This window comes from Tetrao urogallus, assembly GCF_951394365.1.
Source record: "Tetrao urogallus genome assembly, chromosome: 16".
Classification (NCBI taxonomy): domain Eukaryota; kingdom Metazoa; phylum Chordata; class Aves; order Galliformes; family Phasianidae; genus Tetrao; species Tetrao urogallus.
In genome coordinates this window covers 1,520,557-1,538,168 of record NC_136829.1, presented here as the reverse complement: position 1 = coordinate 1,538,168, position 17,612 = coordinate 1,520,557, and the positions used below count along the sequence as shown (strand labels likewise).

General features: G+C 50.9%; 1 protein-coding gene across 1 annotated transcript; it reads left to right on the top strand.

Annotated features, from left to right (window-relative positions):
- Positions 1–10,024: 10,024 nt before the first annotated feature.
- LOC306952790 (dynein light chain roadblock-type 1-like) lies at positions 10,025–15,715 on the top strand (the record flags this gene model as incomplete). The annotated part of the gene is made up of 4 exons (XM_079543546.1): positions 10,025–10,039; positions 12,383–12,458; positions 12,978–13,145; positions 15,577–15,715. 4 exons carry the CDS (start codon positions 10,025–10,027, stop codon positions 15,618–15,620), a joined length of 303 nt encoding a protein of 100 aa, XP_079399672.1. The 3' UTR covers positions 15,621–15,715.
- Between the last annotated feature and the right edge of the window lie 1,897 nt (positions 15,716–17,612).

Genomic DNA, 17,612 nt, shown 5'->3' with positions numbered 1-17,612 from the left:
GATTATTCTCTGTACATTTCCATGATCCTGTCGCCATTATTAGAGCTGAGCTCTTACACTATTACTTTTGAATGACTAAATATGAAACCTTCCTGTCCTGTTGTTCTCTCTTATTTTATAAGTTACTTGTAAAAGTCTGGTCATATTAAATTTAAAAAGTGTCATCAGTGATGGCTTTTGTCTTGTTTTTCCTTGTCTTGTAAGGAATTCAATTATTGTCACAATTGTTTTTTGTTTTTTTTCCTTCAAAAAGTAGAACCTTTGTAGGGCGTTTTACCTCTCTGCTGCTTTCTCTGAACAGTGATTCACTGAAAATACATGTGCTACATGCTTATAATTGCCTCAGAGGTTGGAGTGTTTTTCCATCGCGTCTCTTTGTTGTCTCAGGCAGCAACAGAGGTGCTGTGCCTGAATGCAGACATCGAGGCTCTGTTGGAGCTCTCAGCTGTCGCAGTTCAGGAGCTGCTTTCATCTGATCCTTGCTCTCGTCATTTTTCTGTGCATGTTGTTGAAGATAAAAATGTTATCTGGTTCCTCCGAAATAATAAAGAAAATGTTTCTCTGTAGCCTTGAAAAGGTCTTGTAACTGCATGCAGAGTTGAAGAATTTGTGCCCGGTGTTTGTGTCACCAGTTTGTCCCATGTGGCAGACACAGCTCTGCCTTGTACTGAAATGTCCTTGCGCTCTGCAGAATGCCGCAGCCCACATTAAAAAATGATGCATATTGTCTTGTGCTGCACTTCCTCTGTGTGCTCAGCTCAGTACTGGGGGCGGCATCAGCAGCGTGCAGCACTCCGAGAGCCCTGTTCCTCCCCAGGCTGCTCTGTCCCATGGGATGGGAGGGCTGTGCAGTGAGCTGTTCCATCTTGCCTGCTGGGCTCCCTCCTTTTCACCCCTCTGACCTAGAAGTTATGTGATGGCAGTTTTATCAGCACGAAAGGATTTCCCTTGGTTCAGTAACTGCAGCCTTACTGGGGGATGCTGCTGCTTGTGCTGGCGAGGGGTTGCTCCTGCCTGACAAATCCGTGTTAGCAGAAGTGCCCAGCCTGTGTTCAGATCTGCCTTCTGGAAGCTACAGGCAGTGCTGGGAACACGGGGTAATGCCTGGTTAGTGCCTGGTTTTACACCTGGGAACAGAATTAGAATCTGTGTGATCTCAGCAGGTTATGGGATCAACCGGGCAATTGGCTGCAGTAAAGTTTTGGAGTCTGTTAGTAAAAACGTTGGTGTTGGTTTGGACGCTTTTCTGCATTTCAGAGCAGAAAGTTCTGTGGTGTGTATGTGGTGACTAAGCAGCAAAGGTCACCTGAATGTTCAGCATTTTATAATGTGTTTTCAGACTTGGGCGTTGATTTACAGACCGTTTCTATTTTTTTAGATGGTGTTTTTGACCGTAAAAGCCAGAAATGTTTTCGGAAGAGAACAGAAATCCTAACTTGAAATCGCTCCTATGGTCAGTCCTGCAGCACCTGCCTGTCCATATTCTTTGGTATTTTAAGAACTTGCTCATATTTTGAGCATCTCGGCTGTCATCACTGTGACTCAGGGTTGGCTGCTGCTCAGTTCGTGAACTGTTTCTCCCATCAGATGTCTGACCACAGCAAACTGGTGCCTCCCTGCAGTCAGGTTCTGTGCCAAGCAGTGATTAATGTAAACATCCATCTCCTAGGTCAGAAGTCTAACTCACATAGCACGCGTACGCTGACTTTTATTATTTAATTTTGATTTGATACACAGCAGCTTACATGAAACATGCCATCTGTTACAATTTAATTAAATATTGTCTCCAGAAAATTACTTCCAGCAAGCTGGAAGCTCTGGATAATATCTGAATAATGAGGCGAGGCAAGGCAGAAGAAAAATATGTCTTCAGTTGTTTCCTTTATTTTTTATTGTTTGTGGCCGGAGAAACGTTTCCCTGCAGGCTGTGACCTGCTGGTGTGTTTTCGCTTTCCCTGGGAGGTGCGACTGCTACTCTTAGTGCCGAAGAGTTTTTGGTGCCCAGCATTCCATTTGACTCTTCCTTAAGGTAACTATCCTGCTATCCTATCTGTATCCTGTCTGCCTTTAGGACAGAGGGATGTTTGTTTTCCCCTAGGAGCCTGTAGGCAGCCAATTGAACAGCGAAGATCATGCATGCTTTCTGCATTGCCTTGAGGCCGAAAATGAGACTATAAACTTCCAGTGAAATTGATTATATATGTGTGCGTGTGTGTTCCAAGGTGCTGTTCCCTATCTGACTTTGAATATATTGAGGAACTTGAATAAAAGGGTCTTGAAGCTGATTTTGGGGTGCCACATCCAGCTGGTGAGGGCAGGGCCTTGTTTATGTTATGCTATTGCCAATTTTACACCAGGTGAATCAAAGTTGTTTCATTTTTATTTTTCAAGCAGGGTGGATCGAGGTGAAGAACAATACTCTCTTTTAAAGTATTACATATACATGTGCATATATATGTATATATACACATAACATACGTATTATGGAGATAAAGCTTCTTGGATCTGGAGCATCAGAAGAGCCCCAGAGATCTGACAGGAAGGAATTGCTCTGCATAGGTGTCAGGGAGGTCTTCAGTAAGGTTGGCTGTAGAAAAGTGAAGGCCAGGAAAGAGTCTGGGTGATGTTTTGCTGCTTACCTGTGTTTGCTGCGCCTGGGCCTAGTCAGTCATGGGAATTACTGACATTCAGGTAAAACTACAGACAACAGCAAATTGAAGAAGACAGAAGAATATGCATTATGGTTCTAGGCTCTTTTTCGTAGCCTGAAAACAGAGAACACTGACTCAAAGACTGTGGCTTTGAGCTGTTCTGTGTTACAACTGCAGAATGGCCTGACTTGCTGTCTTTGGGGAACGGATCCCTCTGAAGGCAGAGGAAGCACTTGCTGCAAAGACTGAGCAAACAAACCCTGATGCGTTAACAAGCTGATGAAAGGGGTTTGAGTTACGGCTCTGCGCTGCAAGCAGCAGCACTTGAGGCCCAGCCTCCTACTGAGATAAGGACTTGGCAGAGGAACGGAGGTGATAACACCTAAAGGATCGCAAAAGACAGACTAGTGGAAACACCTGTGGATCTTCAGACAGGTCTTTCGCCTGCTATGGACATATGGATCTTTCAGCAGCTATTTGTCTGCCTGAGATACGCTGTGATTGAGCAGCACTTCTTTCACATACAGGACATCTGTTTACCTTGTCTTTATTAAAGCTTTTGCTAGGCACAGCTGAAGGGAATGAAGGCAAGGCCTCCAGCAGGGCAGGCTGCCCGTTGGTTAGCCCTGAGCAGAGCTGTGTGTGCGGGGCTGCGGGGCGCTGAGCTCTGACAGAACCATCGCTGCAGAAGTCTGAGCATCATCACGGTCTGTGTCAGCAGAAATATACTTCAGCAGCACGACAGCATTCCTCAGGGAGCTTCCGTAGAGTCACAAACGTGCAGAGTGCTTATCACCAGTGGGGCTCACCCTGCAGGAATGCTAGCATGTATAAAGCTGGCTGTTGGTCCTGTGTTGCTGCAGGACGGCTTGCTGCAGCTGGTTTGATCCCGCCGGGTCGGTCTGTCCATCTGTTCCTCATCAAAAATGGTTAGTGCTTAGCAGGTTAATAACAGTAACAAGTTCCTCGTGTCAGCCTGCAGTCTGTAATGTCAGTCCGCTTGCTTTATCTCAGTACTGCAACTTTCACTTCTGCATTTTTTGATGAAAAGGACCCTTTTGATAATCAGAGCATTTTTAAAAGATGCATGGAAGCCTTTATGTCTCTTTGAAGCAGGGATGTGTTCCATGTCTGCCTGTTTCCACAGCCTGTCGTACACCACAGGGCGTTGTTTCATAACACAGCTTTCATTGCAGCATGCCTTCATGGGGACGTTAAGCGTGGCTCTCTGCAAAACATTGTCGCTGTTTGCTGCTGGGTTTGATTCATTCACAGCTCTAGAAACAGCCCGCTCTATTTGTAGGTGTGATTTGGTCTTCCAGGCACGCAGGCAGCATGCGCAGCGGGGTGAGACAGCAGGATGGGCCGCTCCAGGGTGCGAGGGGCAATAAGCAGAGCGGATGGGGGCTTCACCCATGGGCACAGAGTGGTGGGACGGGGGGGTGGCTTTAACTACGAGAGGGGAGATTCAGCTCAGATGAGTATTAATTACTCTGAGGTAATCAGAGCGGGACAGGCGGCACCGCCCCTCCGCAGGCACGTCACGGTGACGTCACGGCCCTCCGCCGCCCCGCCTGCCGCGGTGACGTCACCGCCCGCTCCGCCGCAGCCCGCGCAGCCGCGCCATACGGAGCCGCCGCCGGCACCTGCGCTCCGGCCCGGCCGCCGCCATGCCTTCGGACCGGCCCTTCAAGCAGCGCCGCACCTTCGGTGAGCGAGCGGGCGAGCGGGCGGGCGGGCGGGGAGGGAGCGCGGCGCTCGGCGGGTGAGGCGAGGCCGGGGCCGCGCGGTGCCGCGGGGCGGGCTGTGCCCTCCGGCCGGGCTGTGCCCTCCGGCTCCTTCTCCTCGCGGCGCTGAGCGCAACCCGCAGAGCGCACCGCGCTGCCCTCGTTTCCCATCGTTGTGCCGCCCGGATCCGCGCTCGGCCCGCTGCGTGTCGTGCGGGGCGGGCCGGCGGGCCCAGCCGCTCACGCCGCGGTCCTTTGGGCTGCCGGAGGCCGCTCGCCTCTTCGCAAATCGCCCCGGTGCCCCCGCCCGGCTCGCCGAGGGCGCCGTGCCGCGCTGCCGAGGCCCGGCGGGTTCCGCGCTCGCCTGGAAAGCGGCGTTTTGCTGAATGGAGGCGGTGGGAAATCTCCGATGAGGCGGCGGTTCCCGCACGGGGCGCAGCGCTGTGCCGGGCCCGGCAGTGCGGGCTGCTGGAGCTGCTGCTGCTTGTGACCTTTGCCGGCCGGGCGGCTGAGCCCAGCGACCCGTAGCCCTTCTCAGAAGCTTTTTATTATGAGCAGCAGCACCCTAAATGACACCCTTAGTAACCGCCTGCTGCTGAGCTGGTGGGAATGGAGCGGGAGGAGTCTGCTTTGCTTTTGTGCATTGCTCAGACTGGAGGAAAACAAAACTCGAGGCTCCGAGTGACTGAAGGAGAGCAGGATTAAAATAGACCCGGAGGGAAAAGGGGGAGAGGGAGTTGGGTGCTGTGAGAGCCGCGGGTGTCTGCGCCATCCTCTGCCCTTTGGCTCCCAGCTGATCTGCAGAGCTCAGCGGGAGGAGGAGGACGAGGAGGCCGCTTTGGGTCAGGGCTGGGATCGCTGGAGAAAGTAAACATGGCTTGTTTTCATCTTCAGCTCATTGCACAACGGGAGCAGGAAGCAATTGTTTACAGTGCCGTTGGAGAGAGCCGATGGAAAATATTTCCAGTGCCACTGCACCCTCAGAACGGCTCTGTTTGTGAGGCCGCGAAGCTGTAGAGAAGTGGAACGGCTCCAAAGGAGCAGAAAAGGCAGAGTCAGAGTGTGGCTGTTTACAAGAGCCGCCCAGGCTCCGGTGTCACAGCACGTGGCTTGGTGAGGCCTTGGCCCACTGCCCTGAGCTGAGGCTCTGCTGTTCTTTGTGCCCGTTTTCCCCATTCTTGTAGTGTTGAGACTTGTTTTTCCATCGAGTTTCTTCTGCATGCTCGTCTGCTTTGTCTTGGGTCCATTCTGAATACATTTTCTGGATTTCTGTGAGTTCTTGTTGAGGACTCGAGTACAGAGCTGAGGCACGGGGCGCTCCCAGTGCCTGATACGCACCCCTGGGGGTGCCTGCTGGGGGTTGTGCTCCCTGCTGTGTCTGTGGCAGTGTCTTTGGGTTGGAGGTGAGGTCTGACGGAGCCCCTCAGCTGCCATGTACAAACCTGCCCGTGGATGCTGAGGGAGCTGCATTCTGCTTAGTCAGATCCGTGGTAGGAGTCCAGAACAGTTCCCAGAATGAAGCTGTGGTCTGTGTCACAGGAATGGGGTGTCCTGGCTGCAGCCCATGTGCGGCCGCCTGCTGACCCTGCGGTGCTTCCTATGAGGAGAGCATCTTTGGGCTGAATGCTCCCATCCCAGGTGCGGTTTTCTGGGAGTTTGCCTTCACTTCTGGCAGCGTACTTCTCGTACAGGAAAGGCAGCAAGCAGGGAGAGCGGCGCATGGAACTGAAGAGCAGCCTTCACCAGGTGGCAGCGGGGTGAGAAAGGGGATTGTCCATCTCCGCTCTGTCCCTGTGAGACCCCACCTCCGTACTGCATCCAGCCGTGAGGCTGCTGGCACAGGAAGGGCACGGAGCTGCAGCAGCAGGTCCAGAGGAGGACACAAAGGTGCTCAGAGGGCTGGAGCACCTCTGCTATGGAGACAGGCCAGGGAGCTGGGAGTGTTCCACCTGGAGGAGGGAAGGCTGCACGGAGACCTCATTGCAGCCTTGCACAATTTAAAGGGAGATTATAAACAGGAGGAAAATCAACTTTTTACGCGGGTAGATGGTGAGAGGACAAGGAGGAACAGTTTAAACTAGAGGGAAGATTCAGATTAAATGTCAGGGGAAAGTTTTTCTCTGAGAGGGCGATACAGCAGTGGCATTGCTGCCCAGAGCTGGGGTTGCCCTGTTCCTGGAGGTGCCCACGGCCATGGATGGGGCCCTGGGCAACCTGATGGAGTGGTTGGCAGCCCTGCCCACGGCAAAGGGGCTGGAAATAGGTGATCTTTGAGGTCCCTTCCAGCCCAAACCATTCAGTGATTCTGTGACTCACCAAGTGTGAGCTGGCCATGCTTATACCAGTGGGAAGACCACTAATGGACAGAGTGTCCCACGTGCCGTCCTGTGCTTGTCATAACTGTTATGCTTCATATTTGGCCTGGAGCTGGGGCTGTTCAGTGGGTTGGCTCGTCTGCACACCGTGATATGAGGGTTCATGTAATGGTGCTGCAAGAGCTGAGAGCCCTGACGCGAGGTTTGCTGCTGCTCTTTGGTGCCTGGCTGTCTCTATCTGCTTGTGTTGCTTGCCAAGGGCATTGTGTGACGTGAGCTGATGTGGGGCTGACTAACAGCACTTACGAAAATGCTGAATGGATGATAGAAGGTGAACAGATGCCGACGACAAATGCCAGTGAGGTATACAGACCACAAATGCTGATCATTTTTTATTTTGTTTTTGTTTTTAAACAAAAGCTCCTGACCAATAGCCAGCAATAATACAAAATACAGCCTGCGTGTATTTTGTTGATTATTTAACATTGTCTTTGCACAAAAAGCGTGAAGTATCCACTGAACCAGCAGGGTGGAGGTGCTGCTGACGGTAGGATCAGCAGCCCTGGCACTCACACAGCAGCATTCCATGCGTCGTCTGTTTGTTTCACCTGCTGGGTTTGTTGTGCTCTTGGAGCTGTCTGATGCCCCTTGTCTTCAGAAGGTTGTTTGGGAACAGGCTGCAAGGAAAAAGGAAGGAGCTCCTGCCTGGCTCTCGTGCCTGCACAGCTCCCTGCTCCCACGTGCTCCAGTGACCGGCCGCCGTCTCTTTGTACATGCATGCGTGTGTTCTGCTGCATCTAAATGTAGCTCTGTCAAAAATGCCAGTTGTTTGCTTGAGCAATTTGAAGTGTCCTGAGCACTTCTGAGAAACAGGAGTGTGTTCCTGCTGGCTCAGAGATTTGTAATTGTCAAGTTGTAAGGATGGAAGGAAAGGTCAAACAGAAGGCAGAGGAAAGCCCTGGCAGAGGACAGCCTGCTCGTCACACAGGAACTGGTTGTTCTTTTTCCAGGACTAGTGAAACTGTGATTAAACAGTGAGAAAAAAACAGTCCTTCATCTGGAACACTTAATGTGAACACAGTGTACACAGTCCAAACACCACGTGGGAAATATTTTCCTTAATGTTGAAGGGAAAGCTCTCAACATCTGCTTTCTCTTTCTCACCTTCTTCTGCCTTTCACACAGCCCCTGTTCCCTGGAAGCAGAGCTGTTGGCTCCCTTACGCCTTTTTGTAGCAAAGGTGCCCTGAAACTTAGTGAGAAACAACAGCCTTTGCTCGATTACCTTCAACTGGTGTGAAAACCTCTGGTTGGATTTAACAAGCTGGTGATTTCTTTCCCTGTCTGATTGTACCGTATCCGTCCTTTCTGGAGCATCAGAGCTGATACTTCCTGGGTACAGAATCACAGAATCGTTATAATTGGTAAAGACTGCTAAGATCATCAAGTCCAACTGCCAGCCCATCCCTCTGTGCCCACTGACCTTGTCCCTCAGTGCCACATCTCTGTGTTTCTTAAACACCTCCAGGGATGGTTACCCTGCCACCACCTCAAGCAGTTTGTGCCACTGCATCATCATTCTTCCAGAAAAGAAGTTTTTCCTAACATCCAGCCTGAACCTTAAAGCTTAAGGCCATTCCCTCGGATCCTGTCACTAATCAGCTGGGAGCAGAGGCTGAGCCCCTGCCTCCTTTCAGGGGGCTATAGGGGGTGGTGAGGTCTCCCCTTGAGCCTTCTGTTCTCCAGACTGAACAGTCCCATTCCCTCAGCACTCAGTCGCTTTGCCCGGGTCATCTGTAAAGCCATTAAACAGGGCTGGTCTCAATACTGACCCCTGGGGAACTCCACTAGTGACTGGAGCTCCATTCACCACCGCTGTCTGGACCTGGCCATCCACCCAATGAAGACTACAACTGCCCCAGCTGTGGGCTGCCAGCTTCAGGTGCGTCCCTTTCCCCTGGGCTGTAAGTGAAGAGAAGAGGCTGAGGGGCTGAAGCCCAAGCACTGTTCTGTTCTTCAGGCTCCGTCCACCTGCCCAGACCCGGCTCTACTCGCCTGGCTGCAGCCATGTCTCTTTGCTTGGCATCCCCTATGGTGATGTGATTTTGTGCTTTTCTGAGTCTCTGTGTTTTGCTGGGCACATGGAGATGCCCACTGGTGTTGTGGATGTCCTGAAGTTGCCAGCAGAAGTAGCACTGTCTGAGCAGTGGGGTCTGGTATGCACCCTGCATGACCTGGAGCAGGGGGGCACCATGCTGTGTGACCAGAGATCAACTGTCCTGACTTGAGTGTACACTTCCAGTTGCTGTGACTCTGCTGTCCCATGTATGCTCCCAGGGCAGCGCTGGCCTCCAGGCCTTGTCCTGCTTTTCAGGTGTGGGAGGCTGCTGCTGCTCCTGCAGTGCCCTGGCCAGGAATGAGCTCTGCAACACTGGGCAGGGATGGCAGGTCAGCTGTTGTGTGAGCTCTGCACGTAAACATGGGTGGATTTCCTGGTAGGTAGAGTCCTCAGGGCAGTGCGTTACGTAAATATTTATTGACCTTCATCTGAAATGAGCTGTGCAATGTGCCAAAAGCAGCGGACTGAGTCAGCGTCCGGTTTTGTGGCACGGCCGTGCTTTCCCTGTCACGGACAGTGCAGCAGAACTGAGGCACCTGGAAGGGAAGGGCTTGTGCTGCATTCCAAGCAAGGAGGGCTTGCCAGAGGCAGGTCTTCATCTATGGCAAGAGATGGAGAGGCTGTGTTCCTTCAGGCTGCGTCTCTTCAGGGCCAGGGCCGGTCTAGTATGAGATTGAAGTACGGCTACCCGGGCCCGACCGTTGCCGCGGCGTCGCGCTTGACCCCTCTCAGAACGCGTGCTTCCGGGTCAGCAGCGCGCCCTGCCCTCTGATTGGTGGAGCCGGCGGCGCGTGCGCGCGGGGCGTTACTGGGCGCTGAGGCGGCGGGTCGCGATGGTGAGTGATGCGGTCGGGCCGGGGCCGCTCCTCAGGCCGTGCTGCGCGGCTTGGGTGCTGAGCGCGGGCCGGGCCTGCTGGGGCGGGAACTGCGCCGCCGGGATCGCTAGGGAGCGGCTGGGAGCCGCGGGGCGCTGGGGCGGCCGGCAGCGCCCGAAGCCGTGCGGGGGGAGGCCGCGGCGCTGCCCTGCTCCGCTGCGGTGCCTGAACGCCGGGGATTCTGGGCCGGCCGCGGGGCCCGACCGTTACTGTGGCGAGGCGCTTGACCCCTCTCAGAACGCGTGCTTCCGGGTCAGCAGCGCGCCCTGCCCGCTGATTGGTGGAGCCGGCGGCGCGTGCGCGCGGGGCGTTACTGGGCGCTGAGGCGGCGGGTCGCGATGGTGAGTGATGCGGTCGGGCCGGGGCCGCTCCTCAGGCCGTGCTGCGCGGCTTGGGTGCTGAGCGCGGGCCGGGCCTGCTGGGGCGGGAACTGCGCCGCCGGGGTCGCTAGGGAGCCGCGGGGAGCCGCGGGGCGCTGGGGCGGCCGGCAGCGCCCGAAGCCGTGCGGGGGGAGGCCGCGGCGCTGCCCTGCTCCGCTGCGGTGCCTGAACGCCGGGGATTCTGGGCCGTCTGTGCATCCGAGCTGCGGGTCGAGACAGCCGGAGGGAAGGCCGTGTTAATTACCGGCTTCTTCAGGCTGATGTTCTGTGGAACCCGGAACATCCTTTTATTTTTTTTTTTGGTTTTTAATTGTGCATTTGTGGCAGGATGCTTCCTGTCCAGATTGCGGCAGGTGGTTGTGGCGTTAGGGCTCAGTCTGTGTGGAAATAAAGGAGTGCGGATGGAAGCTGTATGTGAAGAACTGCAGCAGCTCGTTGGGACACGCAGTGCTGTGGGACTGTGGCTCACGCCTTCTAAGCAAAACTGCCGTGCTGATATGCGGCTTGTATGTCTTGTATGTTTATGTAAGAGTCTGACAGGAGGAGATTCTGATTTCCTTTTACAGAGCGCATCTCTTTCCCAGATGCTATCTCTTGCATCACCCAGCCTTATGTTGGGATTAAGGTTTTGTTTGCCGCTCGGATTCAGTACGTGATGTTTTTCTGGGTGATGTTTTTGTTGGCCTGGTGGATGGCAGGGGCTGAGTGAGGTGTTGGGGAGGAGTCTCCTCTGTGTGCAGCTCCGGAAGACATCCCTGAACAAACAGCTGTGAGCTGCCAGAGCTGCTCCCCCTCCTCTGAGTTGGGTTAACTGCTGGTTGGTAGAGGAGATTCAAAATCAGCGTAGTTCTGTCTGGATGCTTCTTGGCACCCAAGCAGATTTGTTGAGGTCTGTTTAGGTATTTGATGACTTTGGGCTCAGATGCATTTATGAAGAAGACAGGACGTTTTTTCAGATGGAACAGAGAGTTCCGTCTGAACAGAGCCGCTGTTTATCACTCAGCATTTTCACACCCTGTAGTTATCTGGGCTTTTTTTCTCTTTCCTTGTCTCCCAAGTGGAAGCAGTCCAGCATTCAGAAGAAATCAAGGCCTCCGCCAAAGCAATTAAAGTTTTTTTTTTGTTTGTTTTTTTTTTTCTGTGTAGGATAATAATTCTGCTTTGTCAAAACAAGCTCAGGTGGTGCTGTGTGATCATAGCAGCAGTCTGCATTACTCTGAAAGCTCCCAAAGCCCCGTGGAAGTTTGCTGGCAGTTCTTAGGCTGAGCTAATGCTTTTTTTTGCTGACACAAATCACCTCTCCCAGCTGGGGAGGTGGGCAGGGGGTTTACTCACGGTGCCTGGCAAATGCAGCCCCGTTGCCAGGTGCCCCCTGTAGCTCTGGCCTTTCCCATGACTTCAGCTGATTCTTTTGTTCTGTGCCAGGTCTTGCAGGATCTGAAATGTGCAGCACGCCTCTGTTTCCTTTACAGGGAATCAAAAACATAAAAACTGATGCTTGGGCCTTCAGTCATCTTTTTTTCTTTTATCTCTGGGGGAGTTGATTTTCCAAAGTAGTGATCCCTACACCGACAATAACTCTAAATAAAGAGCACGGATCACTTCTTCCTTTTGCTTTTTATGTTTTTAATTCCTCTTAGCACTGGTTTGAGAAAAGGGAGGGTAGTTTTGCATGTAGAGCGTGCATTATTCTGTTTTGTTCATGAATTCCATTTGTAGGTACACAGATTTTGCTCTGTGCCTATACTGTAGCAGTCTAAGAAGTCTTCCCTCTGTGAGCCAGCAGTAAGGAGCTCATTCATGGGGCTGCAGGAGGGTTGGGAGGAGGAGAGGGTAAAATTAAAAGAGTTCCAAGTTTGCACAAGATTGTAATCACAAACGACTGAAGATTACTCAGACAGATCATAGGATGGCTTGGGTTGGAAAAAAGCCTAAGGATCATCGAGTTCCAACCCCCTGCCACAGGCAGCACCACCAACCTCCAGATCTGGCACCAGACCAGGCTGCCCAGGGCTCCATCCAATGTGGTTTTGAACACCTGCAGAGATGGGGCATCCGCAGCCTCTCTGGGCAGCTGCTCCAGCACCTCACCACTCTCTCTGGAAAGAACTTCCCCCTGATATCCAAAATGAGTGGAAACCAACTAAAAAGACCAGGCAGAGAAAATAGTACCAAAGCACACAGTGCTTTCTGGAAAGGTACAGGCAGTGTCTGTGTGCCATCTTTGTGCATCTTTACTGTCAGGCACATTGTTGTGAGGCTTTAGTTGAAGGCAACCAGCACCTGTGATCTTTTGATTTGCGCTGTTTTTTGCAGGCTGAGGTAGAAGAAACGCTGAAGCGAATTCAGAGCCAGAGAGGAGTGCAAGGAATCATTGTTGTTAATTCTGAAGGTACTGTCAGTCTGTTTTCTCAGATCATAACTTACACCGCTCGTGCTTTTTAAGGAGTTGCAGTTGATGTCTCTCTCAGCAGAGATTTTCCTGTACTTAAGCTCAGCTGTTAAAATTGTGTGTCAGTTTAAGCCAAATGTTTTCTAGAAATAATCCTTAGAAAACATGGCAGATGTTTCCACTCTCCCCCTAAAACACTTATTTTTGTTTTTATTTATCTGTTTATACATCTCAGATGAATAACTGGCAAAGCAAAAGGAAACCACTGATGTTAGTAGAGGGAAGCGGTTATTCTCACCTTCATCTGTGGTTGCAGAACTTAACCTCTCTGTCTTATTTCTGTTCATGCTCTTCTTGTAAGCTTTCAAAAGAGCACTCCTGCTCCCACCCCCCTGTTTTAGCTCTCTAACCCATACTCAGGTTCACTGGCCACTGCAGTTGGATACGGTGATACCTGGAGGGAGTTGGTTCAAAAGCTGTGTTGCTGACCCTTGCTGTCCCCGTGGTGGCTTCTTGCAGGTATTCCTATCAGAAGCACTATGGACAACACCACAACCATTCACTATGTTGCCCTACTGCAGCACTTCATCGTGAGGGGGAGGAGAATCGTGCAAGACATCGATCCCCAAAATGACCTCACCTTCCTGCGGATCCGCTCCAAGAAAAATGAGATCATGGTTGCTCCAGGTAAGAGGAAGCAGGCTGAAAGCACCCAGCAGATACTTCTCTCGTGAGGTCTGCCAGAGTCACCTGTTGGCTTCTCTGCGGTAGAGATGCTGTGAGCCTGAGAAATGAGTTCTGCATGCTGCTTTTATTCATGTTGCCTACTCTGTTCTTTTCCAAAGGCTTTGCCCTTCATTGCTTTCTTCAGTTGGAAATTTTATCACTGACCTTAGCTTGCTTTTTCGTGCCGCAGTGTGCGAAATCACTTTCCTCGTTTAATTTTCTCGGAGTAGAAATGGTTAATTAGCATTTGACAGCGTGTTGCAGCCTCTCATGCTTAGCGTTTTTCAATATGGAATCCAGAAAGTCGGAAGGAAATGTTTTGAGACCAGTTTCACCTAGCTGAGTGCTGAACTTACAAACCAGTGTCATGCATTGACATGGGATAGTTCAATTGGAAACTGGCACGAGGTTGGACCATCACTGCACGTCCTGTCCTTGGTTCCCAGCAGCAGATCCCAGCTGCTCCCTCTGCTCCCCCTCCTCAGGGGCTGCAGGGCACAGTGAGGCCGCCTCTCAGCCTCCTGTTCTTCAGACCAGGCAACCCCAGTGCCCTCAGGCTCTCCTCACAGCACTCGTTTTCCTGCTGCTCTGTGTCCTCCTCAGGATGCTTCCAAGAACCTCAATAACCCTGCTATGTTGTGGAGCCCAGGGCTGTACACAGTGTTCAAGCTGAGGCCACACCAGTGCTAAATATTGTGGAAGAATCACCTCTTTTGACTGTTGGTTGTGCTTTGTGTAATACACCCCAAAACGTTTGCCTCTCAGCTGCCAGGGCACACTGCTGGCTCTTGCTGAGCCTGCTGCCACCAGTGCCCTCGGTCCCTTCCCACTGAGCTGCTCCAGCCACTTAGCTGTAACATCTGCTAATTCCCTCAGAAGCAAGTCCTGCCAAACTCCATGGACCATGGCCGTTCAGCTGGTACAGCTGCATCCCTACAATTGTAATGTCTGCTAATTGAAAGTTACTGCTTCCCCTGTGATGTCCTCCAACTCAGAGGTCCAGGCAAACCAAGATCTGTTGCTGCTGTTAAATACTGAGGCAGAAAAGGCGTTAGACATCTCCACCTGTGAGGTGACCTTTCACCCCAAGTATCAGTCCCCTGTTTTCCTTTGGCCTCCTCTTGCTGCTGACAAACTTGCAAAAGCCTTTTTGTTGTCTCACACCACACTGCTCAGCATCAACTCAAGTACAGCTTTGGCTTTTCTTGTTTTCTCCCTGCAGATCCGAACTGCAGCTCGGTACTCTCCCTCTGAAACCAGACCTTGCTTCCAGATGCTGTGTGCTTTCTTGTTTTGCCCCAGTTCCAGGTGTTCCCTCTTCAGCCAGGCCAGCTGCCCCACTTGCTTGGCACATGGCACAGTGGGATTGCCTGCTCCCAGGCTTTTGAAAGGCGTTTCTTGAGAAGTGACTAGCTCTCCTGGGCCCCTGGATACTGGAGAGCAGAATTGTAGGGGACACTGCTAATTTGCTCCCTGAGAAGCTTAAAGTTTGCTCTCTTTAAAAGTTCGTGGTGACAATTCTGCCTTTTTTTTTCCTCCTTACACTAAAAATTTTGAACTCAACCACTTCATGATCCCTGTGGCCACGACGGCTGCCTGCTGTCACAGCGTCCATAGGGCCTTCCCTCTTCGTACGTGAAGTGCAGGAGGGCTTCTGTCCTAGCTGGCTCACTCAGTACCTGTGAGTACTCGTTCCACTTCTGGCTCAGAGGAAAGGATTTTAACATGTAGCTGTACTGGGTCACAGAATGTGGCAGCAGCCTTCTTTCTGGAGATACTCCTCGGTATTTCAGCCAGCTATGAAACAGGGATGAGTTGCATTAATGGTGCAGGAACTCAGCTTTGTTCCTTTGGGCTGTAGTGGCATTCTGCTGGTGGGGAGGCAAAGAAGGAGGCTGGTGCTCCAGCAGGCAGCTGTGCAGGAGCTGGTCGGAGCAGTGCTTGGGGAAGAGAGGCTCTGGGGTTTGTGCTGGTGCATCCTCTCATTTCCATACGAAAGATGGAAAGAGAAATAACCATTACTCCAGAACAAATGCAGCTGGAACCCCTTCGGTCCAGCAGCCTGGCTGTGAGATATGGGAAATCGCTGTCTTGCGCTGCCTAGTTTGCTTGAGTCATTGCACGTGTCAGTTATTCTCATTTATTAGGGATGAACGGTGTTAAATTTGGCTCTTGAGCATGTGAGACTTTTCCACCACGAGACTCAGATAAGTGATCCAACACGTCAAACCTGTTCTGATCACTGGGGATGAATGTCAGGACAGCGTATCAGTGAGATACGAGAAAGAGACAAAGCTGGAAGTCCCTGTATTTAGCACCAGGGATGCTTTTCTTTGTGAATAAGTATCAACAATGAGAGAATAATTTGTTTTTTTTTTCTTTTCCCTTCCAGAAAAAGACTACTTCATGATTGTCGTCCAGAATCCAAACGAATGATTCCACTCGCTTGATCTGCTTTTTTCCCTTTGCCCAACTTTCTTTTTTTTAATTTAATGCTAAAGAGTTTTTTGTTGTGCCACTTCTGCGATGTTTTGCCACTGTTGTGCCACTTCTGCGATGTTTTGCCACTGTTGTGCCACTTCTGCGATGTTTTGGAGGAACCAAAGCAGGTGTTCTTGTTGTCTGTATGCTTTTTACATATAGAAAAAATGGCTTCTTTTGGGATCACTCGTCATTTTGAGAAGGAAATGGTGAATTAGAACCGGGTGACCTTGGCAGTGAAAAAAAGTGAAATAAAAATGCAACAGATGCTTTTAATAGTTGACAAGATAACATAAAAAACCCTAGTAACGTTCTACAAGATTATTCTCTGTACATTTCCTTGATCCTGTCGCCATTATTAGAGCTGAGCTCTTACACTATTACTTTTGAATGACTAAATATGAAACCTTCCTGTCCTGTTGTTCTCTCTTATTTTATAAGTTACTTGTAAAAGTCTGGTCATATTAAATTTAAAAAGTGTCATCAGTGATGGCTTTTGTCTTGTTTTTCCTTGTCTTGTAAGGAATTCAATTATTGTCACAATTGTTTTTTGTTTTTTTTCCTTCAAAAAGTAGAACCTTTGTAGGGCGTTTTACCTCTCTGCTGCTTTCTCTGAACAGTGATTCACTGAAAATACATGTGCTACATGCTTATAATTGCCTCAGAGGTTGGAGTGTTTTTCCATCGCGTCTCTTTGTTGTCTCAGGCAGCAACAGAGGTGCTGTGCCTGAATGCAGACATCGAGGCTCTGTTGGAGCTCTCAGCTGTCGCAGTTCAGGAGCTGCTTTCATCTGATCCTTGCTCTCGTCATTTTTCTGTGCATGTTGTTGAAGATAAAAATGTTATCTGGTTCCTCCGAAATAATAAAGAAAATGTTTCTCTGTAGCCTTGAAAAGGTCTTGTAACTGCATGCAGAGTTGAAGAATTTGTGCCCGGTGTTTGTGTCACCAGTTTGTCCCATGTGGCAGACACAGCTCTGCCTTGTACTGAAATGTCCTTGCGCTCTGCAGAATGCCGCAGCCCACATTAAAAAATGATGCATATTGTCTTGTGCTGCACTTCCTCTGTGTGCTCAGCTCAGTACTGGGGGCGGCATCAGCAGCGTGCAGCACTCCGAGAGCCCTGTTCCTCCCCAGGCTGCTCTGTCCCATGGGATGGGAGGGCTGTGCAGTGAGCTGTTCCATCTTGCCTGCTGGGCTCCCTCCTTTTCACCCCTCTGACCTAGAAGTTATGTGATGGCAGTTTTATCAGCACGAAAGGATTTCCCTTGGTTCAGTAACTGCAGCCTTACTGGGGGATGCTGCTGCTTGTGCTGGCGAGGGGTTGCTCCTGCCTGACAAATCCGTGTTAGCAGAAGTGCCCAGCCTGTGTTCAGATCTGCCTTCTGGAAGCTACAGGCAGTGCTGGGAACACGGGGTAATGCCTGGTTAGTGCCTGGTTTTACACCTGGGAACAGAATTAGAATCTGTGTGATCTCAGCAGGTTATGGGATCAACCGGGCAATTGGCTGCAGTAAAGTTTTGGAGTCTGTTAGTAAAAACGTTGGTGTTGGTTTGGACGCTTTTCTGCATTTCAGAGCAGAAAGTTCTGTGGTGTGTATGTGGTGACTAAGCAGCAAAGGTCACCTGAATGTTCAGCATTTTATAATGTGTTTTCAGACTTGGGCGTTGATTTACAGACCGTTTCTATTTTTTTAGATGGTGTTTTTGACCGTAAAAGCCAGAAATGTTTTCGGAAGAGAACAGAAATCCTAACTTGAAATCGCTCCTATGGTCAGTCCTGCAGCACCTGCCTGTCCATATTCTTTGGTATTTTAAGAACTTGCTCATATTTTGAGCATCTCGGCTGTCATCACTGTGACTCAGGGTTGGCTGCTGCTCAGTTCGTGAACTGTTTCTCCCATCAGATGTCTGACCACAGCAAACTGGTGCCTCCCTGCAGTCAGGT